At 36.4% G+C, this 23390-nt stretch overlaps 1 protein-coding gene across 1 annotated transcript; it reads left to right on the top strand.

Annotated features, from left to right (window-relative positions):
* The first annotated feature begins 4665 nt into the window (after positions 1-4665).
* On the top strand, positions 4666-16426 carry LOC136807430 (uncharacterized). The gene is made up of 8 exons (XM_067064017.1): positions 4666-4803; positions 6023-6198; positions 10517-10657; positions 10881-11057; positions 11662-11860; positions 12203-12676; positions 12923-13920; positions 14430-16426. Exons 2-8 carry the CDS (start codon positions 6162-6164, stop codon positions 16424-16426), a joined length of 4023 nt encoding a protein of 1340 aa, XP_066920118.1. The 5' UTR covers positions 4666-4803; positions 6023-6161.
* The last annotated feature ends 6964 nt before the right edge of the window (positions 16427-23390 follow it).

Here is a 23390-nt window from a genome sequence, read left to right as displayed (position 1 = left end):
AAAACAGCGAAATCAATGACATTTCTGATGCCTTGATGCCTTTTGTGAAAACACATTTTGGAATTTCCCCCCACCACTGGAAAATAATAATATTTCTGAGGTCAAGAAATCCAAAAATGTACGTTCATCGTCAGAGTTAAGAGAAATTTTCTAGAATGGCCCAATTTATATTTTTTTTCATAGAATATGTACTAGTTATTGCACGACTTTGAGTGCAATACGAGAAAGATTTTATGAGTTCCGTGATTTTCTTTAGGATTTTCTAGAATGGCCCAATTTATATTTTGTTCATAGAATAGAATTTAGAAAATAGAAAAATTTAATAAAATAGGAATTTGCTTTTTTGACACAGATATATTAAGCCTATTAATCAGGCTCATTTTTAAAGCATGGAAATTATATAATGGAAATCCCATGATATAAGCCCATTATAGTATTATTTCTGGAATTCAGGAGGCCCGGAAAACCCGTGTTATGACGTCGTTTTCAGATAATTATGACGTAACACTCAAATTTATAACTCGGTTTTTTTTCTTTCCATTAAATTTCGAGTTACTTCAAGATTTTTAACTCGGTTTTTTTCCTTCTTTTAAGATTTCGAGTTATTTTTCTGCCTTTAAATGTTATGAGTTATTCTTCCTTTCTTTAAATGTTCGAGTTATTTCCTTAGAGATTTTAACTCGGTTTTTTTTTCTTCCTTGAATTTTTCGAGTTATTTCAAGATTTTTAACTCGGTTTTTTTCCTTCTTTTAAAATTTTGAGTTATTTTTCTTCCTTTAAATTTTCGAGTTATTCTATATCTTTAACTCGGAAATTTTTTTAAATTTTAATTCCTGAGTCATTGCCACCGGTGGAAGCCTAACGCTTCTGAGGATGGCATTCATAGCTTCACGCATAAGGAAGTTGGGCAAACATCTCATAATTTTGCGCGCGTTTTTCAGTATTTTAGTTCCGCTTAACGGTAGCATTCTTATCTTACGGTCTCTTTATTGTTTTATCATCATCAAAAAGACTTTTCCGGAGTTATTTTGGTCTGATTACTCATTTTGAAATGTCAGTTTGTCTCTTTCTTATCCTTGGAGAGTTAAATGAATCTAAGGAAATTCCCTTTTCTGGGAAACTCCTTTTTTATACCACAAGTAGTTATTAAGCGCTCTTCATAGGTTAAAAATATTACTCTACTCAAAGTATTCGAACAGTTATGTTGCTAAACGTGTACATTAGTAAAATAACATATGAAGAGCAGTATCTTAAGATATATACGCTTTTTACAGGAAAACCAGTAAGTCATATGATTCTGGCTGGGCTGCTCTTAAATTTTCAGTTTTTCAGCCTTAAATGTCAATATTAATTAAAATGGAAACATGTACTTCTCAGTAATTTCTGAAATCTGAGGTTCAGATTCTTCTTAATTTGTTCTTATGTTTTGGCCAAATTTCAGCCTCGTATTCTTATGAAATTGTTCTTATAAAAAACGTGTAAGACAAGGCACGGATGCCACTCTAAGTAGACTGTAAATTACTCCCTTGACACATTTGTTAGCATTTGAAAGAATTTTGTCTCAGATGAGAGGTCACTCTTAACAAAAATTACCGGCAAGTACAGAACGCCTACTACTTACTACTTACTACCTACTACTTACTAATAAATACCATGAAATACCATGAAATAAGGAAAATAAATGATTTCTTGAATAAGTCAACCAAATTTAGACTTCAAACGAGTGAAATAACGTTTCTCCTAAAAAAAATTAGTTTTTTGTACAAAAAAGTACATTTCATTATTTCGTTGCTGCATTTTGTTTTTTCTCTACGTTGTTTTCATCATCTCAAAACATTTTGCAGACTACCTCCTTCGTGGAGGTTTTTTACAAATAAGCGCGCGAATATTTTTCTCACTTGCTCAAAATCTTTGGGCAATCAAGACGAAAAAAAACAAATGATGAAAAAATATTTTTCACGTGGTTGTATGGTTGGTTGGTGGTCGCGTAGTCATTTTCAATTTGAATCACGAAGATCTTCAGTCAGTCAGTATGACTGGAATTGGAAAAAGTAAGTGCTGTTTTATTTGTAACTACTGAGTGTTATTTTTATTTATTCCTACAGTTACAAAACAAAGCCTCACAGTCATAACTTGCAGGCATGCAGGCAGGTAGGAATCATGTATTTTAAGTTTTAAGGACAGAGAGGCCAGGGGTAAATTGATTAGGGTACTAGATGGGTTTATTATAAATCTAAGTTCGTGTTGTGTGTCTATTTGTGTTCATAACGTTTTAGTAAAACTTTCTTTGTTCGCATATTTTTATAGAAAAATGGGTCAAATTTGATCTATTTAGTTCTCAACTTCAGTTGAGCTAGAAACTGAGAATGTCTGTATCTCAGTCTGTCACCTCAAAGCTTTAGGGCAGGCTGGAGTCTTCAAAAATGGTCGGATCTAGCTGAAATTTTGCACACTCGTTTCTTGGGTAAATTGCTGGGGGTTTTTCTTTCATTTTTTCAAAATTTATATTCTCAACTTCAGTTGAGCTACAGGGACGGATCCAAGAAAAAAATGAAGGGTCGCTGACGTAATTTTTCTTGTGTGATTTTTTTAAATCGCGCTACCCCCCCCCCCTAACCGAAACCAGAAAAAATTTGTTTAATTTGATTTTAAGGTTATTCGAATGTTAAAACTAATGTGCGTAGATTTAAAAATTATATTTTCAAGGATGAAAAATTGTAAGGCCAGAGTTTTCAAGTTGCTAAGAAAACAATTTATGATTTCAAAAGCGTTTGGTTTTGAGGTCAAATTTTGTATCGGGAGTGCCAAAAATAATTATATTTTGATGTTTACGTTTTAATATTTTTTACCGTATGTCTGTAGTGAAAATGACTATTTGGGTAAACAATTATTAAATCTTTAAGATTTCATTGGATAGTGTAAGCCATGTAATTCTTATTCACGTAATAATCTTTTAACTGCAGACATACAGCAAGAAGCATTACAATAATTTAAACATTTTCTAAATCTATCTATTTAGCTTTGTACCAGCGCTCCTTCAAAGCTTGATTTCAACTCACTCTCTATAAATATCATCTGACTTTACTTTTTATCACTGATTAAAAAAAATTCTCTATGCATATCATTTCTTGATAGGATAACACGAAAATGTACATTAAATCTGTTTCGACCAATATCAGGGCTCATCAGCATGACTAGGAAATACATCCGGACATGGACAGACATTACAGAAGACATATACAAAGACGGACACACAAAACTTGACTAATAACTCAATATTTACAACGTATCTTTTTATAAATGTTAACAAAAGAACAGTCCAACAAAATACCAAGCCCAAAAAAGAAGTAGAAACAAAATTCCAACGTTCAAAATCAATCAAAATATATTTACAGGTTTCAAAACAGAAGAATAAATAGTAATACTAAAACAGTCAAGGTTAGTAGCTAAAAATAAAGTGTATTAAACAAATTCCAACCGCCGTGGACCCATAGATGCGAACTGATCAACATCTGGGACGATTTCTGGATGAATGTACATGAGGGAAAGGCCATTTAGACGCGCTTCACTCATTCTGCTTCGGAAACAGCTTTTAAGTTTTCTCATGGCAGAAAAACTTCTTTCACATTCACAACTGGTAATTGGCAGCGTGACCAAAATTTTTAACGCAGTGTATATGTTTGGAAAGGCCTCTTTAAACGGAGAAATAAATCTTAAGGTGGTAAGAACTGTGTTAGGCACACTTGCTTTAGTAGATAGCCAAAATCTTTCCCATTGATCAAGCTCACCTTCTAAGATGTGAAGTTTGGGTAAATCTTCATGATAAAAATTGACGAGGGTGCTGAATTTCTCTCTCCAACTGAACTTATTCAATGAGTAATACGAAGAAAGAACTTTGGAAGGAACAACAGCAAGACCTTCATAGGAAACCATAGATGAATTGTCTGCAAATCTACTTGAAAGTTGGCTTTGAAGGTGACTTAAGAACTCTGTGGTCAATGCTTTGTAATAATAGTCAGAGATGGTTGTATGCGGATGATTAGCTCTTTTAGTCTGCCTAATGAGGCCCCCCCAGCGGTTGGCGTGATGGCGTGATGGAGGGTTTTTCGTGGCGTGATGGCGTGAATTTTTGAAAAATATGGCGTGATGGCGTGAAACTGAAGTGCCGGCGTGATCGTGAAATCAAGGTTTTTTGGGCGTGATAGCGTGAAATTTTTAGTAAAGCGTGATCGTGAAATCAGGTGAAATCAATTTATCAAGGCGTGAATTATTAAAAAAAGCCACACTCCCTTTTTTTCTATTCTTTACGACTTTTACCGCCAAATCAAAACGGTGGAGACATTCTAAAAGCAAATAAAAGATTGTTTACAACTCACCTGACGCAGAGAGAAAGGGAAGAAAATTTTCCTTTTCATTAGTATTTTATTTATAAGAAATATATCTTCTTTTTTTTAAAATAAAATTCTAAACAAACTGTGTTACATCTTAAATATATTCTTATAATTATTTTTTTCTTATGATGGAAAGGAAGTCATTTCGGTAAGAAATAGTCAGTTTTCTTTGAAAACAAATATTGTACCGTAGGACTGTAGGACCTGTTTGAGTGATATGGAAAAGTAGAGAAGTGGTGAGTTAGAAGAATAAATCAAATATGGAGTCTGATGAAGTAGAGGTTGTAGCTTTCTTTTACGAGCTTGGTAAATCGAAGCAAGATTTCTTGAGGAAAGAAACGTATCACATTGTCGTGCCGCGAAAGGTGGGGCAAAAGGACCTGACGCTTTCAAATCTAAAGAAGATCTTTTCGTAAGTTTTATTTTTTTCGATTTCGAAACGACGGTATGTGCCGCGCAAAATCTGCTTTTTCAAATCGTACCTTTACAGTGCAGCTCAAAATGGCTGAATAGGTATCCTTTCAGTGCATTTACTCTTGATTTATCCATCTCTTATAGTGCACTATATTTCTCAGCTGTAAATCTGCGTTAAAAAAGAAGCTTGGAAAATTTTCTTTTTCAAAGAAAAATTGAGAAAACTGTTCTTATCAGCTTAATCATTAGACAATAGCCCAGGGAGGGCAGTGAGTTTACCAACTGACGGTATGTGCGGCGAAAAAATTGGCTTTTAGAATCGCACCCTTACAGTGCAAAAAAAAATCGGTGAAATTCATACCCTTACAGTGCATTTTTTCAAATTTTAAAATCTTTTAGAGCAAAAAAAATCAACATTTTCGAGCAAAAATTTGCAATTTTTCCCAGATTTGCTGAAATTTCCACCCTTACAGTGCATTTCTGATATTTTAAAAAACATACTCTTAACCGCCGCACATACCCGTCGGTCAATTTGCCTGACTGCCCCCCCCCCCCGGGGACAATAGGAACCTTTTCAAACAAATGAACAGTTTTTTTTATCAATTTTTTTGAATTTGTTGTAAAATTTGACCCTTGCAGTGCATTCTCACAAAAACACACCCTTACAGTGCATTTTGGTATGCTGAAAAACCCAACCCTTAAACGCGGCACATGGCAGCTAAAAGATCCGTATTGCTGACCGTTCACATTCGCTAATCTGAAACTTCAGATTACACGCTTTTTTTTAATAAGAATACAATAAGAATGTCCATGATGAAAATGGCCAAAAAACTAAGAATATGCTAAGAATATCACCATCATGGAATTTTCTACTGAAGCTAAGAATGCCATTTTTAGAGCATTTTCAATTTTCAATTATCAATTTTCCCAAGTTAGGCTCACTCCTTTTACAAAAGTGCCATTTTATGCTTGAGACGCATGTACTAATTGCTAAATCTAGTCTGAATTAGGATCCTAACCTAAGAATTTATCCTAATATTTTAGGATGATTTTCCCAAAAAAGTTAAGAATATCCATGATGAAACGGGTTTACACCATTCTTATAAAAAAAAGCGTGTATCAGAGGTCACATTAAACGATAGAACTAATGGGTTAGAACCCCACGGACTGGGTTGTACCAACCAGGGCGTAAAATGAAGTAACATTTAATGTTTCAGGGAACAAGCTAGCGTCAGGGAAACGGCTAAACAGCTGGGATGGTCAGATTGTAAAATTGAACTTTCAAGAGCAAGAAAATCAAAAGAAAATGGTACTCAGTTGTTCGCATTGAAGTCTGACTTTCACGTTACATTAGAGATGCCTCGAATCATTAATGGTGCTGATAGACTCCATGGTAAGAACAAATATTCAGTAAAGTTTCACAATTAACTTAAGACCTTTTTTCATGGGTCTGTTAAATGACGCGCCTTACACGCCCACGCGCCTTTAAGTTTTGACGCACCTTCTTACGCGCCTTATTATCGATGTGCCCTAAATTTTTGACGCGCCTTACTTACTTGCCTTATTGTCTAAATCTCGAGATATTTTGGTTTAAATATTGAAAATTATCGATATTTTTTGCTGAGTCAGCAGTTTTTCAGCATCTTCTATATACTAAAAGTCTAATTCTCTATGAGCCGTGGGGAAGCCATTATGGATTTTTTTCCAAGTCTCTTTTTAGATCGAGCTCCGAGCGGGAAAACAGTACAGTGTTCTTTTTTCGCGGCGGAGTACGTTTCTTTTGAGACACGGCACCGGAAAACATCCCTACGGTTCCTTGCCGATCGGGAAACGTCGCCCGGTTCGGAAGCGTATTTTTGATCGGACCATACTGCTTTCTAACAGTCAAAATAAAGATGGCGGCAAAAAAACAACTGGTTGCTACTGCTCTTTTGCTATTTTTCTTTGGTTTTTATGATGCTTTAATGAGTTGAATTGGATCATGATTTTTGTGTGATTGTTACAAGAAATGGTTGATGATGAAAGTTTATTATTAGTCTTTGCTGGATTTGATGCTTCGTTTGTTGTGGCATGAGAGATGCAATGCAATCTCTTGAATTCTTGAAAAAGAGGACACTTTATCAACTTTCACAACAAACTTATCTCAATTTTGGCTGTATATTTACACAAATTCTAACAAGGACATAACATTTGTGGATAAATCTGACCATGCTAGGTCTATTTGAAAAATCAAATACTTGCAACATCAAAAAAGTTTGAACTCACTTTTTTTATGATGGTTGTCAGAATGGATGGTAGATGTACCAAATGAAATAGTTGTGGTTGGATAAGAACTGTAGGTAAAAATTCAAATCCTGAGCGGAATTTACTGATTAATGATTGAATTTCCCTTGGTATTTTAAAATGCATTTTATTAAACGTGGAAAACTTTTGGTTGTGAATTTGGACATTTTCTGCGTTTTAAACGTCAGTTTGGGAAATCCCCTCAATTGCACGCTTATGTTCCGAGGCCGTAAGCGCGCAATTGCACGGTTATCAAAATGGCAGAATTTTTTTACACGCTTATCGAAATTGTTCTGAAACGGGCGGTAAGCGTTAAGCAAGAAGATTGATGGGTGACGGCTTTTGCGGTAAGCGTGGTGCAATTGCACGCTTTAAAATTTCCTAAATTTTTGACACGCAATTCCTTCCGAAAGCTCTGTTGAATTTCAAAAGCCTAGGGCAGTTTTACTCAAAATTTATCGTAGAAGAAGATTCCGTAAAAATGGATTGCCCGTTAAACCATGCCTTCGCCCGAGTTAGAGAATTCTAAACCCCTTGAAATCCCTAAGCAATTTCAACCGAGGCGGGAGCGGGCGTAAATTATAACCATGCAATTGCGCGCTTACTCCCTCGGAACATAAGCGTGCAATTGAGAGGATTTCCCAGACTGAACGTGGAAAACTTTTGGCTGTGAATTTGCACATTTTCTTCCATGTGCGTTTAAAACATGGACATTTTTGCTATGAATTTGGACATTTTCTTCCACGTGCGTTTAAAACGTGGAAATTTTTGCTGTGAATTTGGCAATTTTCTTCCACGTGCATTTAAAATGTGGAAATTTTTGCTGTGAAATTGGACATTTTCTTCCCTGTGCGTTTAAAAAATGTTCAAAACTTTCATTTTTGTCGTAAACTTGACATTTTCTTCCACATGCGTTTAAAACGTGGAAAAATTTTGGTTGTGAATTTGGACATTTTCTTCCACGTGCGTTTAAAACGGGATAACTTTTGGTTGTGAATTTGGACATTTTCTTCCACTTGCGTTTAAAACTACTTTGATAGCTAGAGTGCTACAACTTTTTTTTATGATTAACTATTTAGATGAATCCATAGTCTGCGGCCGGGTCATAAAATTATTATTTTTCATCCGGCTGTTTTCCGGAAACATTACATTTTTATATTTTCGCCTCAATCGAAAGTTTTTTTAAGCAATTTCCAGGCATGATCATGACTTTTTTTCTTTTTGATATTTTTGGAAATTATGAATGCCAATTATGCATCCAAAGGGCATTTGCATTGATGTGTTCAACAACACTCTACTCGGCGGGTGCGACGCCGGGTGACGGCTAGTACTATACTAAATGAGTTTATGAAAAATGTCTGTAACGCTAGCCCAGTAACATATGTTAAGGTTTCTAAAATTTGAACGCCGCGGCTGGAAAACCTATCCACCTTCGATACAAAAAGTCTCGCGCTAAGTTTGACAAGCGTAGAAAACTCGGATTAGAGAAGACTCCACACTGCTATTTGTAAACGAAAAAAGTTCTGACGTCAATTTCATGAAAAAGTACTGCGACGTCACAAAGTTTCAAATAAAAAGGTGTGGCATTTTTGTTGCACGATTTCGAATTATTTTATATCAACACACGCAACAAAATCCAACATTGTTGTTTGATGATTAAACTTCGTCTAACATTATTTGAAAAGGTTTCAATGTTGGTTCCATTGCATATGCGCCGGTCTTAAGCTGTCCGCATGCGAAGCCAACAAACGGGAAAACCTTCAGTGCTCAATCGCAAGCGCGAGCCTCTCCATCACAACTAATGCTTTTTCTTTCCTAGAAGCAACCCTCTCACCACCTCAGACACCTTTGGGCGTCTGCAACGACGGGTACCCTCGATAATTTTGACAGGGTCACTATGGCATTTCATTGAACACAAACTTCCGTTATCTTAAAAAGACATATCATCGAGGCTTACAGACACAAAATTTTGACTAATGTAGAAAGTTTAGAAGTATATTTTTTATTATGTATTTGGCATTTTAAGCCAAAACGATGTCAGGAATTAACCCACATTATAGTATTTTAAAGGCTTTTGATGCGCAAGCAAAACCGTTAACCAGCGTTTACGACGACGGGAACCGTCTAGTATTTATCTATCTTAAAAATGAATTATCTCGAGATTTGGACATTGAAAGTTGACAAATCATACCATTTTTGGATACTGCTAATTCCGGGCTATCCAGCTGTGGGAATGATCTTTTCTGAAAATGCTCCTAGAAAAATGCTGACGTCATCGGAAAATGCCAAAAACGTCGATTCTTCGCCTTAAGATGCCATTTCTCGACACCACCAGGTGGTCGAAACTTAACAAATAACCCCATTATTTTTATCTACTTTTCACGCTGAATCCGTTGGTAGCCTCAGATATCAGACTTCGAAAAAACCGTTAGTAAAGGGGGGAAATCGATTAACTCAAAAACTGCAGGAGATTCTAAATCTGAGGGCAAATTTTTTTTGTCAATTCTACACCCTATTAGGAGCATAGTATCAAAAATTTGCCCTAAGGGGTGCCCTACGAAAACCAATTTTAAGGCTTTTTTTGAATCTCGGACGCTGGTCTAAAAAAATTAAGGTAGTAATACTGTAAGGCACGTCAAAAATTTAGGGCGCGTTGATAATAAGGCGCGTATGAGGGTGCGTCAAAATTTAGGCGCGTAAGGCGCGTCATTTAACAGACTCTTTTTTCATCCATTGCATATATATTCCTCGTAAAAATCTACCACCCTCTGTCCTATCGCTTAGAGAAGACTCAATTTCGTAGTAGAGGAATTTTATGCAATGCAAGCTTAGTTGATCAATTAATTTGTGGGCAGTTATTTTCAATAGGGATTTCAGATTCGGTGAATTGATAGAAAGATACTTAAGATTTAGCAAGAACTTTATTTGACATGTTACACTAATTTTTTTCCAATCAACGGTCGAGCCCCGATTAGCGGTCGAAAATCGTTCACTTGAAATTCATGAAATTTTGGATACGGAGTAATTAATGGCTATTCCCATCCTATACTTTTACTTGAAGCTCCTTAAATTGAGAAAAATTATTCAAAAGTAACGCCATCTTGATCTTTGGATGAAAGCTGTATAAAATCTTTCAAATTTTCTTTTCGTCAAATTTTCCCATATCTTCTCAAAGACCCTGTGGGACATTCTTCAACATGAAATGAGGCAAAAATATTGTCTCCAGTGAAAAATTAAACTCCAATTCTTGTCCCCGCCTTACTGAAAAATATCGTGTTATCTTTCCAACCCACTGAATTTTCTGACTTCACAAAACTGAAATTCAAATCCCCAGCCGTAACAAAACGGATCTCTGCGGAAACGCATAGTACGATATTCCAAAGTTGTTCTTCTCAGATAAGGTTAACTTTAAAACCATTTTATTATAGCGATCATGTACCCTATACAATCAAGATTCAAATCAGGAGCGCCAATAATAACACTCGAAGTAAAAGCCAGTGAAGAAGGAGAAACATCAAAAATAATACCCAAGCCAGAAGAGCTTAAAGATTATGCATCTCTCGCAACTGGTTAGTTATAGTAATTGAATGGAAAAGCATACATACAAGACATTTTGTCTGTGATGTTATATTTCATAACAGTATCCAAAATGCACTATTCATTGTGCGAGGTACCCACAGTGATTGATTTAAATTGAATAATAAAATCTTTTAGGAATATGGAGGAATCAAATTTTGTCTTGGAAAGGGGGGTCCTGAGAAAATTTCTTTCATTGTGTTTATTTCATTCCAGAACTCGAAAAGCTGTCAGCATCAAAACTCTCAAGCGGTGCTTCAGGAAGGCCAGTGAAGCTAAAACGAGGGAAATCCATCATTTGGCCGTGGAACGTCATTTGTGGGGTATGCGAGAAGACTTGCATGGTGCGGTTTGATGGTACGACAGCAGGACGAGTAGATTACTTCAAAAAGAGTAAGAAATTTTCTACTAATGGTTATAGCGTAGTGCTGAGTTTAAAAATGAATAGCAGATTTCTAAGGTTTAATTGGGATTGATTTTTACTTATTATTATTATGCCATTGACGTGCTCCTTTAGGGGCAAGCTTTTCAGTGAATTGGTAGCCTGGGACACTTACGCAAGTAAATGGTTGCAGCGTTGTGGGTATGTGCTACCCTTAAGGGTCTGAAAAGTACTAAAAATAAATACATGAAAGTACCAAAATAAGAAAATTAAATTTCCCACCAAGAGTCGGAAAGAAAGGAAAATTTTGAAAAGATTGAAATTTAGTCAAATAAGTTCCAATAAGGATTTCAAAATCACGAAATCGTCCGTCCGAGGGTCAAAAGTCGGGCGGCATATACCTTTCAGCTCGCAACCCTAGTACCTTCCGGGATTAGTAGTCTGCTAGATAGCTCCGTTTTCATAATTACAATTCAGGTGTTTTGGCATTTTAGGAGATACGTATGTCTTTGCGCTTTTTCTAATTAGCAGATGTTTCAATAAAGCAGGCAATTATAAATATCCTACCACTTTTTTAAAATTCGGAAATGTTACCAAGTTTCCCCTTTCTTTCAGAACATTACGACGAGTGCTTAAAAAAGAAAAATATGAAAGAGAAGAGCGAAAAGAAGAGTGGAAAGAAGAAACAATTAAACGTAAACGACATGCTTCAATCACCACCGCCTAAAAAGCGATTGAAAAGATTCCCGGCAAAAGAAATCGATTCCGATGTTGAAGTTAGTAGTGGGGATGAACAAACTGAATGCCTTGAAAAGTAAAGAAATACGATTACTTGGATTTTAATGCACCTCCACTTCCCTTTTCATATTTCAGCTGCATTGCTCTATAATTTAATTTTGGACAATAATTTTGGAATAAAGGATAAGAGAAAGATCATTTAAAAGATTCCTATCCATTTTCCAGATAGCCTTTCCTTAACTGGTAAACTTTTTTATTATAGGTAGATTGAATCTTATTTTTGTAGCGAGAGCTGTATCTTTTAGTTTTTATATTTATATTATTGAAATAGAGTAAGACATCATTTTAGTCAACTCTGGTTATCTACTTTCATGAAATAAACTCATCAAAACATTTAACAATTTTTGTCTTCCATCAGGCCAGATTCGGATCTAGAAGTGACAGATTGGGAGGACTACGAGAAACAAGATTATGAGGAGCCTCTCTCTGATCAAAATGTCTTTTCGAGTGACAGTGATTCTGGTACAATCTGCGATTCTGAGGCTGAAATCATAGAACCCAGTGACTTTGACGAAAACTGGAGATATCTATGTATCGCTGACGTCGAAGCTGATCCAGTTTGTAAGCGATTGGATAAACTAATTAGAGATGGTTGGATTTCTAAAGACCAAATTTTCTACAAATATTTGAATGATGTCACGCAGATTTACTATGATACAAAACATCCTTATGACAAAGATGTCATAGAGTTTTTTTCATCAATTGCTCACCTTGGTGGCGAAAGCACTTTCAACTTCGTAAGAGGACCGATGAGATTTGGAAACAAGGAAAGAGGAGATCAGTTGGATGAAATTCGGATGAATCTTGGCGGCCCTGGAGTTGAAACGATTCGGTAATTATTTACTTGCTTGGAGTACAAGCTTTTTTATAAGAGCAAGTTTATAAGAAACCGTGGATAAAAATCGACCAAAACCTAGGGCCTCAGATTTAAGAAATTACTAAGAAAGTACTGATTGTATTGTCAATGTCTCAACCTGAGCAGGTTTTGAATTTACACTCAGGTTGGTTGGTTGCTTGAGATATGAAGTGTCTCTTTGGCTAATATTCATTTACCTTAATTCTATCCCTCTATGTTTAGGAAAAACAAAACCGCTTATACCACAGCTCCTGGTGTCTTGAAGTACTTATCACTACTCATGTACCGATTGCTCGAAAACAACAATGACCCTCCTTCGACTATTGTGTCGAACACGGTAGTGGACGTTTATCCAGTTGTCTTTTCGAATGATGGCACTGCGTTGAAACCATCAATCCAATTTGACGAAGCCAGAAATGTGAATGTTGGGCTTGAAATGCACGAATTTGATTACGATCAATGCAAAACGGAGCAATTTTTGAAAAAGGAAATGGTTGCCAAAAACATAGTGTGTGAAGCTGTCGTATCATCCGTTACGAGTCTTGACAACGATGTTTGTCTACCCCTTGCTGTCCACTACTCCTCGAAGAGTGGTAAATCTGGGGACAACATCAAACAAACATTTACCGAACAAATAAGAATGGTCCAAATTTGCCAAAACTGTAACAAACGCACTGAAAGTGTTGACATGATTCTACCAAAGGAAGAATACATGGTTTGCGATAGCTATTGTAAAGTATGTTATGACAGTAAAACTCTATGTCAATCATGCTCAGATAAAGGACAAACCGAGATACATCCTGCATTGAGGGCGTGTGATTATTGTTTGAAAAATGGCCTTCGTTGTACTAAAAGATGTGTTTTTATCATAACCGTAGACTGTGAGTCTGGAAACAAACAATGTCTCAAACAACTTCAACAACAAATCGAAGATGGAACGATTGATCCTTATTTGTCATTGCTTTCAATACTTCCTGATGTGCCACATCTCCTGAAAACCTGTAAAGCGAGTTTCGCTAACTGGTATCTTCAACTGAACGATGAACGTGGCTGTCTCTCCATCTTTTATACTTTGAGAAACCGTGCAGAAGCTGACGTCCAGAATGTTGTGAGATTACATTTAAAGAGTCAAGACTATGTTCGAAACAGGGACCGTCAAAATCCAAGTGGTGTATTGGCATTATGCAATCCAGCTCTTCTAGCCTACATCAAAACCTTAGGTAATTTTTAAAATTTTCTGCTATGTATAAACTTCGATCAGAACTTGCTAATAATATGAAAACCAAGGTATAGGATAGCTATTGTTTTCAAAGCAAAAATGGGATGGCACACAATTTAGATATCTAAATACATCCCTGTCTCCGTGACCCGGACTTAAAATAATGAAGGAGGTAAAATGCCATTAGCGATCTTTCCTTTTTGATGGGTAGGGATTTCAAATTGTATTTTCTTTACAGTACAAAAATTCCTGTGAGACAGGGGTGTTCTAATAAAAGAGATTATGAATAGTAAGCCGGGCAGACAAAAATTGTTGAAAAGTGACTTATCTGGTGGAAGGAATAGCATGTTCTGGGTGAAATGAATTGAAAAAGAGAGATAATATGAAATAATCTAGCACAAGAGGGGAATACTCTCCCAATATTTAATAAGAATAGGGTTTGAAGTTTTTCTGGGAATTAATCAGGTTGATTTTTTTCTATTGATGAAAAAAAATTTTGTTGCGTCATAGGTTTTGTTGCTCACACAATCGTGCCGGAAACTATTCGACACACAACTCTTAATCAGAAGAAGATGTATCAGAATATTGATTCAGTAACCGTTGGAAGTCATGGTTATTTACTTTTCTTGTGTAGCGAAAGCTCGTCATCTACCATATACAAAGCTAAACTGCATAATCCTATTCAAGACATACAAAAATTGGCCGTAAACGTCAAAGGGGACAGAATTCGCTACAATGATGGCTTGGTGTACTGTTATGGGAAGTCCTCCGTCTTCATCTATCCTTCAGAAAAGAAATCAAACGCCAAGTTATCCATCAGTGCCATAAAAACGAAGAAAGCAGCAGTTGAAAAGTTGAAATTTATCGGCCTACCATCTGATGGTACAACCTCGCAACTTATCACAAGATTACACAAACACCAGTCAGACACAATCAAGAAGTACAAACAGATGAAAGTTGAGGAATCAACCTTACTAATTTTCATGGACCATGAGTTATGTCGATACCAAGTAGACACAATCCTGTTCATTGATACCAACAGTCTATACATCGCATTTGGCTCAGAAAAGCTCCTGGCAATCGGATCCTTGAAGTATAATTCCGTCGGTGTCGAAACAAATTGTGAGGCTTTTCAAAAGTACGATGATGATTGGCAAAGCATATCAGACATGGCCATCGTCAAAAAACACCTTATCATTGCTCACAAGAATGGTTTGTCACTTTTCCACCTTGAGTCACGTGCAATTTCGAATGTCCCTCATTGTGATGGATTAACAGCAGATCATCTGGCCCCATTTAGGGATGGCTTTCTCTTCATTGAAGGGGCTAAAAGGAAAAATTGTATCTACCTTTGGAGAGAAAGTGGGTTAGAAGTATTTGCAGGCAAACAAGGACAAGATGGCAGCAGAGATGGTACAGCTTCCTACTGCCGATTTTTTGAAGTATCTTCCATAACAGTCGAGTTCAATAATGTGGTATATGCATCAGACCGCAAACTTGGATCCATTAAAGTAATCACCGAGCTGAATGAAACGGCGAATTTCCTGCGTGGGTTGAAGAAGATGATAGATGCTTTCTCCGTTCATGAAAAGCATCAAGCCTATTCTTTGAAGTCTTTGGATGAAGCCATCTCGTTGGTTTCTCAATGCGACGAAATGTTATCAAAGAACACAGAAGTTATTCGCTCAATGGGAAACCTACCGCGCACATTGAATGGTCCTGAGGGAAATGTTTCCGCTATTACCATCGACTCGATCAAAATGCTTCATTGGGGCTTAAAACGTCTAAAGACAAACACAGAAAGTCTCACGTATGACCGAGTCAATTTGCTGAGTTGTATGACCCTTGCCGTTGAGAACTTGCACTCAGCCGTCAATAAAAAGCAAGGAACGCAAACCCTCGTATCGTATGCTCAATCGTTTGCTTCGTCAGTCAAGGAATCTATCAAATCTGCCACCGAATGGAGCGCCCATTATTTCACCTCAAGGGAAAGATGGTATCCGCTTCCCAACACAGTGCTGTCATTGAGTGACTTGGATTTCCCGAAACGAGCAAAGAGAAACCAAGGGCTCACCAGAGAACAAAAACGAGAGATGAGAGAGTGGGCATCCATAAATGGAGCAGTGGTGCGCCAACGTAGTGGAAGACAGGAAACAACCATGGCTAGAGCAGGCACGTTACCAGAAAATGCTTACTACGAAGAGCTTAGACCGAACAACAATGAACACAACTCTACTACCAAAAGCAGTGAAATTGGCAACACTGACGAAATCGTCCAAATTAGAAACACTAACGAAACTGTTGATACAGATGATAGTGATAAAAATGATGAGTTGATGGGTCAAGATGAGGTACTTGAATTCGAAAGTGATATTGATGGTGAAGATAGCTCCGATAGCGAAGATGAAACCGTGTTAGCCTCTGTTTCGAGGCAAACGACATTTTTGGTTGGAACATCTTCGAGATATGGGAGAAGTGTCACTTTGAATAGAAAGTATTTACAATAGACTTCAATCTTTTTAATTTTGTATACAATAAACGCTGGGAGATTAGTAAATTTTGGCTAAGTGCCAATAAGTTTTGGCTGAGCGCTAATTGTTCTTTTTTCCACGGAAAATGTTTTTAAAAGGTTATTTTTGCGTTTCCTTGTGTTCTTCAATTTCACCTCAAAGCATTTCAAATATATTCAAATATCCTAAATCTTATTTTGTCTAAAATTTGTATAATTTTGATATATGCAGTCGTGGTACTGTCATGTAAGTAAACATATATTGTACACAATTTTGACTTTTCAGCTGATATAATTAAATCGTGAAAGTTGATTATTTAAGCGTGATCGTGAAAACTAGTTTTTGGCGTGATCGTGAAAATGATTTTTTTTTGGCGTGATGGCGTGAAAATTCAAAAATTCTGGCGTGATGGCGTGAATTTTGGACCCGCTGGGGGGGCCTCCCTAATACATGTCCTTCTCTTGGACTCTTTGATGTTTAATTTCGAGGCCAAATCTTTAGCTCGTTCATACCATACATCATGGTACTTTTGGGCATCAACAACCATATCATCTGAAAGATCTTTCAGTGATGTAACTATATCGATTCCATCAATAATGTCAGCATTCTTTTTTTGTAAAAGTTTCGTGGCAGGCAAAGTTCTGTCTAAAACTGAGCGCACTACAACAAGACTAATCACAAATTGAAAGTCATCTAGCAGTTTAAATAGTGGTAAAGCATCTTTTTGAGATCTGTCCAGGGAAAGCTCTTCCAAAGTGATAACAATGGCAACAAATAGTTCTTCAAACAAAGCCATAGCATCAATCCGGCCACACCATCATGGAAAGATTGAGGCGGTGACAAAAACAATGGACATACAGAGCCTTTCGATTTATACGCAAAATAATAGCAGAACAACCATTCTTGTGCCCAGCAACAGCTCCTGCTCCATGATAACCCTGTCCTCTACACAACATGATGTCCAATTTCAATTCTTTTAAACGTTTCAGGAGAACAGATGAATGAGCTTCACCTGTAAGACCTTCCGAGCAATGAATAAATCCTAAAAACTCTTCTCGGACATCTAGTTTCTCACAATCAAAAAAACGTACAACCAAAGACATTTGTTCTTGATTTGAAGTATCACAAGCTTCATCTGCAAGAATGGAGAAAAACACAGCTTCGTGAATATCAGGAACAATTTGATTGAGAATGACATTCCCACAACTCACAATCAAATCATTTTGAGTTGTCTTGGAAGTATATGTGGCATTCTTAGCACATGTTTTCAAATGGTTCTCTAAGACCTGGTCCCCACATTTAACTCGATAATTTAACAACTCGTGAAATAGCCCGGATCTTTCCTCTCCAAAAATTCCAACTTCACTTGGATCGTGCGTTGCATCCCTATTTGCTCTAAAGGCAAGTCCGTTTCTACCAAGGAAAATAACGTTCTCAACAATGGGTTTCAATTTTTCCCTATTTTTAGAAAGTACAGTTTTCAATTGCTGATTAATCATGATATCAATTGGCTCACTTTTACCATCAACATCGGAAAGAAGTTTAACTAGAGCTTCCATTGTGTATTTGTGAAGTCCATCAAAAGAAGAATTATTTTGACTTTTATGTGATCCTTCATGTAGTTCAAGCTTTCTTCTCGCTATGCTCCAATTATTTAAAGGTATACTCACAAGCAAAGTCACACGAGAATTTTTAGTGGGAAACTGATGTCCAAATAAAGTACAAGGTATACAATAAAGCCCTTCATCAATGGTCGAATATCCAACCCAAGAAAAATCTTCAAAATATTTATGAGAGCAAGAACGAGAGAACTTTGAGCCTTTTGTTTTGGGAAAATCAAATTTTTTGTCTGGTTTAAAAGCATTTTGATACAGTTGATAGATTTTGTCACGTTTTAGTCCTTTTGCCTTAGAAGCAAATGTTGAGATATCACACACTGTATCTTCCACACTTTCAGATGTAATAATAGAGGGTTTGGAAAAATCAGAAGAAACACTACAAGAGGTGGTATCAGGCCTGGTGGTATTTCTTTTAGCAGAGAAAGACAGAGTAGAAGTTCTCTTGTTCATCTGAATCTCTTGATAATGAAGAAATAATTTTTACAAATCATGATGTCTCTAACTTCTGTGATAATGCTAAAGGTAAGAGTCGAAAAGAAATTTTCAATTTGTATAAAACAGTTTTTTTTGAAACTTTACTTTTCTCACTATAATTATTTCCACTACAAAATACTCACTTTCTTTCTATCTCCTACTAAACTGAACTTTTTTTTTTTGTGCTTTCACTTTTGCTGTCTGATTCTGACACTCTTCTCCTTAATTCATTCATATTCTTTAAAAGAATTATAGAAAAGAGAGAAAAAAACCCCGTGGGTGTGCGGTTTGTAAACCAGCGACCATTGACATTCTTTGCTCCCACCCCCGTAATGTTTATTTCTCGTCTGCTACTAAGAGACATTAGAGCATTTTTGAAAAATGCTCCGAGGGAGAGCGTGTTTTGAAACCAGCGACGGTCGCTGAGCTTAGCTCTCTTTCTCGATAAAATAAACACAGATATTGCTTCATTGTTGTTATTGTTAGAACAAAATTGGTAAAGATAAAAATGTAAAGTTAGTGATCTAAGCTACGTCAAAGGTCGCTGTGAAAAAACTGTAGCATAATAATAGGATGATAACATATAACCATAAAATACATATTACACTGTATTATATCATTATAAGATTATAGCGCCAAATAAGGAAAAAGACTCCAAAAAAGCTTCTTGCAGACCCGGAAAAGAGTCAAAACAGGAAAGCTAAAAACACGGATATTCCCACAAAAGCTAACTTTTATGTTTGTCAAGGGTCGCTGCAGCGACCTCAGCGACCTTTCAAATCCGTGCCTGAGCTAGAATCTGAGATTGTCTGTGTGTGTGTGTCTGTGTGTCACAAAAACTTTGGGGCAGGCTGGAGACTTCAAAAATGGTCCGATTTGGCTGAAATTTTGCACACTTGATCCTTGGGCAAATCCCTGGGGGTGTTTTTTTAATTTTTTTCAAAATTTTAATTTTTGGGGCCTGGGGACATTTTTTTCGCCAAAACGAGGCTAAAATTTTGGGGCAGGCTGGAGACTTCAAAAAATGGTCCGATTGGGCAGAAATTTTGCACACTTGATCCTTGGGCAAATCCCTGGTGGGGTTTTTCTCATTTTTTCAAAATTTTGATTTTTGGAGCCTGGGGACGAGTTTTTCGTCAAAACCAGGCTAAAATTTTGTACACTTGATCCTTGGGCAAATCCCTGGGGGTGTTGTTTTTATTTAAAGGGCGTTGTCACAAGGTTTAACCCAAAACGAGGCTAAAACTTTTCTTTTATCAAAAATTCTTTCATTATAATGTTATATTAACTTTTCTTGAGATTGACATATCTAATCTTTCTGAAGTGTTGCATCTAGGGAAAAGGAAAATCAAGCTGATTTTTATCTAAAAAATCATTTCTTATACATAGTTGTGTTCATTTCCTTTGATGGGATGAATATTTTTTTTTGTTAATGAAGTTGTAGTTCAACTGAATATTTTCTCAACGGTCGTAAGGGGCTCATTTTCGGTTTTTTCAAAACTGCATGTACTTCCACCTCATAAACATACCTATTTTTGGACTTTTTTGGAGAAGCTTAATTTAGCCGTCATGAATGTGTCCTGTCAGATGTCCCATAATGCACCAAACTCGAAAAATTTTGGAAAATCCTTGAAAAATCCGCCATTTTGATGACGTCATTGACAGAAAAACTTGAATAAGTTCAGGTAGAAAAAAGATTTCGAGCTCAAATTTTTACCAGAGATTCAAATTAAAAATTAAAAGCATTTTAAATCGAAATTGTTTTGATTTTTGTGATGACGTCAGCTTTTTTCGCAAAAATGGTTTTTCAGCTTTCAAGCCATTTTTGCTGACGTAAGCATTTTTTTTCGATTTTGTTTTCCAATTTTCTAATTTGTTTTATTTATATACGTCTCTGGTCGAAATTTCAGCTCGAAATCTTTTTTCTACCTGAACTTATTCAAGTTTTTCTGTCAATGACGTCATCAAAATGGCGGATTTTTCAGGGATTTTCCCATTTTTTTCGAGTTTGGTGCATTATGGGACATCTGACAGGACACATTCATGACGGCTAAATTAAGCTTCTCCAAAAAAGCCCAAATATAGGTATGTTTATGAGGTGGAAGTACATGCAGTTTTGAAAAAACCGAAAATGAGCCCCTTACGACCGTTGAGTTAGCTGTAGCTGTAGGCTAAGGTGAAGGGAGGGTCTCAGGAAACTTCATGAGCCCCCTCTGCTGCCCTCTGGGGTTTTCGTGATGCTGTGGATGGCGCTCTTTTAATTTTGTGATTTTTGATTTTGTGATAATTAGTGTAAAACTTTGTTGTAATATTGTCCGATGACGAAGAAGATGAACCAAAGACTGTAACACAGAAAAATTTAAGGAAGCACAATGTTTCAACAGGTGTGAAAACATTAAATTAATCTGACAGTTAGAGAAAAGAAGCGTTTTGTTTTCCTTAGAGATATACTGAAAAGTGGGAGGCAGGATGCTGAACCGGGAGGTAGGAGGGTGAAAACAACAGTAGGTGGCGAGAGGTTGAAAATTAAAGTGAGAGGTGGGAGGCTGAAAGTGAAAGTGGAGGCAGGAGGCCACCTCCCACTTTTATTTTCGGCCTCCAGCCTCCCGGTTCAGCCTCCCGTCTCCCACTTTTCCAGTATGCTTTTTTAGACTGGTTTAGAGGTCCTAAATTTAATATTTTTTAAAAAGATGTTTCACAATTTACTGCATTGATCTAAAAATAGATACCTTTTACCCCTCCCTAGACCTCTGTAGAACTAGGTGAAATTCCAACAAATATGTGGCTGACCTGAAGTTTTGCCGATCATTCTTAATTCATTCATCCATAACTGTCATTAGACTTACCATCAAAAATGAATGAAATGGGGAGACATTTTAATAAAGAAAATTTACTCTTTAGATTCTGTTGTAATTCTGTCAGACAACGAAGAAGAAGAGCCAAAGACTCCAAGGCAGAAAAAATTAAGGAAGCTGAATGTATCGACAGGTAACTGAAAATTTTAAGTTTAGGTCTGGGCCTGCATTTTTTGTGTTTTTTTCAGTAGCATGGTGGCAGGGGTAAGGGGACAGTGCTCTCAGCGACGGTATTATCAAGGGGGGGGGGGGGGGGCCAAAAAAGAGAGAGCTGTAATTGCTGTAAAGAGAACGTCCCTTTTAAAGTCTTTAGCATGATGTCCAGAAATGGTTTGTTCATGTTTTCACCAATATAATTTTATTACTTATTGTCATTCCTCATTTTCCAAAACGAATTCTGGCTCAAAAAGGGCTGTCCATTGGCTTTTAAATGTTTTTTGAATCTTTTCTTTAACCCTATTAGCCCCAGGGGGGGTAGAATCTACCACGCTGGAGTTCTTTTGTTTATATCTCGGAGAAAAATTTTTCAAACGACTTGAAACTTTCTGACTTTTAATAAAATCTTATTAAGAGTACTTGTACAAAATTTTAGGGTCATAGGTTGTCCAGATCAGGTTTTATGACTTTATTGTGAAACATGACATAAAACCCAGCTAAAATCCTTAAAACTCAAAATTTTAAAGTGCTGATAACTTCTAAACTATTTATTCAATCATTTTCAAATTTTGACACATGATAGGCATTGATAATACAAATTAAAAAAATCTAAAGAAAATATTTGAAAGTGATGACGTCATCATTTATGACGTCATAAAATTTTGAAAATTTTACTCATTTTCAGCATAGATTTTAAGAAAAAATCTTCTTGGAAACTGCAAAACCGGCAATTATGTTAAAGAACAGTCTTTTACCTTTCAGAATCTTCAAACAGAATCGAAATATCTTTATTGGTTCGACTGTAATAGACATTTTTGTAAACCATATATTTGGGCTTTTTTCCGACAGGTGGAAATTTTGTGATGACGTCATCAGTTTTTGAGTGACGTCATCAATTTTTTTTTCTTCCTGGAAAATTGTATAATGATGGAGAACATCTGTACCAAATTTCATGGCCATAGCTCTTCTAGATCGAAAATAATCGAGGGTGGTAGATTCTACCCCCCCCCTGGGGATACAAAAGTCAAAAAAGCTTGGGGCTAATAGGGTTAAGATTTTCTAAGGTTTCACTTTTCTAGTGTCATTTTTCGTCCATCTCTCCTAGATTTTTGGCTATCTAATTTCAAGTGGAGACGAAGATAATCTTTACAAAACGGAAGCAGACCCAGCTCGCTTCAACGGTATGTTTTTAGCTCAGAGAGGACAGTGCAAAATATAGTTCCTGTATAGAAATAGGTAAAAATTGTATGTGTCACGATATTCTATATTGAATTAGATATTTGATATGGGCCAGCAAAAAAGTGTAAATAGCAAAGTTTTCGCCTGTGGTGCCGTTTTTTTTTAATTCTTTTTTTTTCATAATTTCAATGTGACTTTCAATGTTTTTGGTTTTGAATGACTGGCTGACCATTGATGTAAATATTGCGACTTCAAAGAAATTTTAATATGTGGGATACACCTTAGGACTCAGACCCCTCCTGCACTCTACTCAATTGGGTGCCTAATAAGTATCCCACCGCTAATTGATTTGAACTTTTTTTTATCTTGAACCTTCTTACTCCAATCAGGGCTAATTTCTTTTGCCCTAATTCTTCTGTTTTAGCCTTCTTTCCAAAAGTTTTCCACCCAGAACATTTTTATTCCAATCCCCCGTTCATTTGGTACCCAGGAGTTATGAAAGTAGCTTTCACTGACAGAAAAATAAAATGAAAATGAGACCATTTTACGTGACTTCCAATCAGTCTCCTGCATTATCATGGATTATCTTCATTCTAGAACCAAAGGTCGAAGAGTTCATTTTGAAGGAAGAGATTGAACCAAACCAAGGAGAGAAAAGGTACAGATTCTTTGATTAAA

The sequence above is a fragment of the Clytia hemisphaerica genome, unplaced genomic scaffold (genome assembly GCF_902728285.1).
Source record: "Clytia hemisphaerica strain Z4C2 unplaced genomic scaffold, Clytia hemisphaerica genome assembly, whole genome shotgun sequence".
Lineage (NCBI taxonomy): Eukaryota > Metazoa > Cnidaria > Hydrozoa > Leptothecata > Clytiidae > Clytia > Clytia hemisphaerica.
Note: the sequence above shows the minus strand (reverse complement) of the source record. Positions and strands in the feature narration are given on the sequence as shown.

What these genes read in the sequence shown, in the direction of transcription:
- LOC136807430 (XM_067064017.1), top strand. Translation starts at nt 6,162, where the DNA reads ATGCCTCGAATCATTAATGGTGCTGATAGACTCCATG. An exon ending in AGTAGATTACTTCAAAAAGA is followed by an intron (nt 11,058 to 11,661) that starts GTAAGAAATTTT and finishes CCTTTCTTTCAG; the next exon opens with AACATTACGACGAGTGCTTA. An exon ending in CCTGGAGTTGAAACGATTCG is followed by an intron (nt 12,677 to 12,922) that starts GTAATTATTTAC and finishes CTCTATGTTTAG; the next exon opens with GAAAAACAAAACCGCTTATA.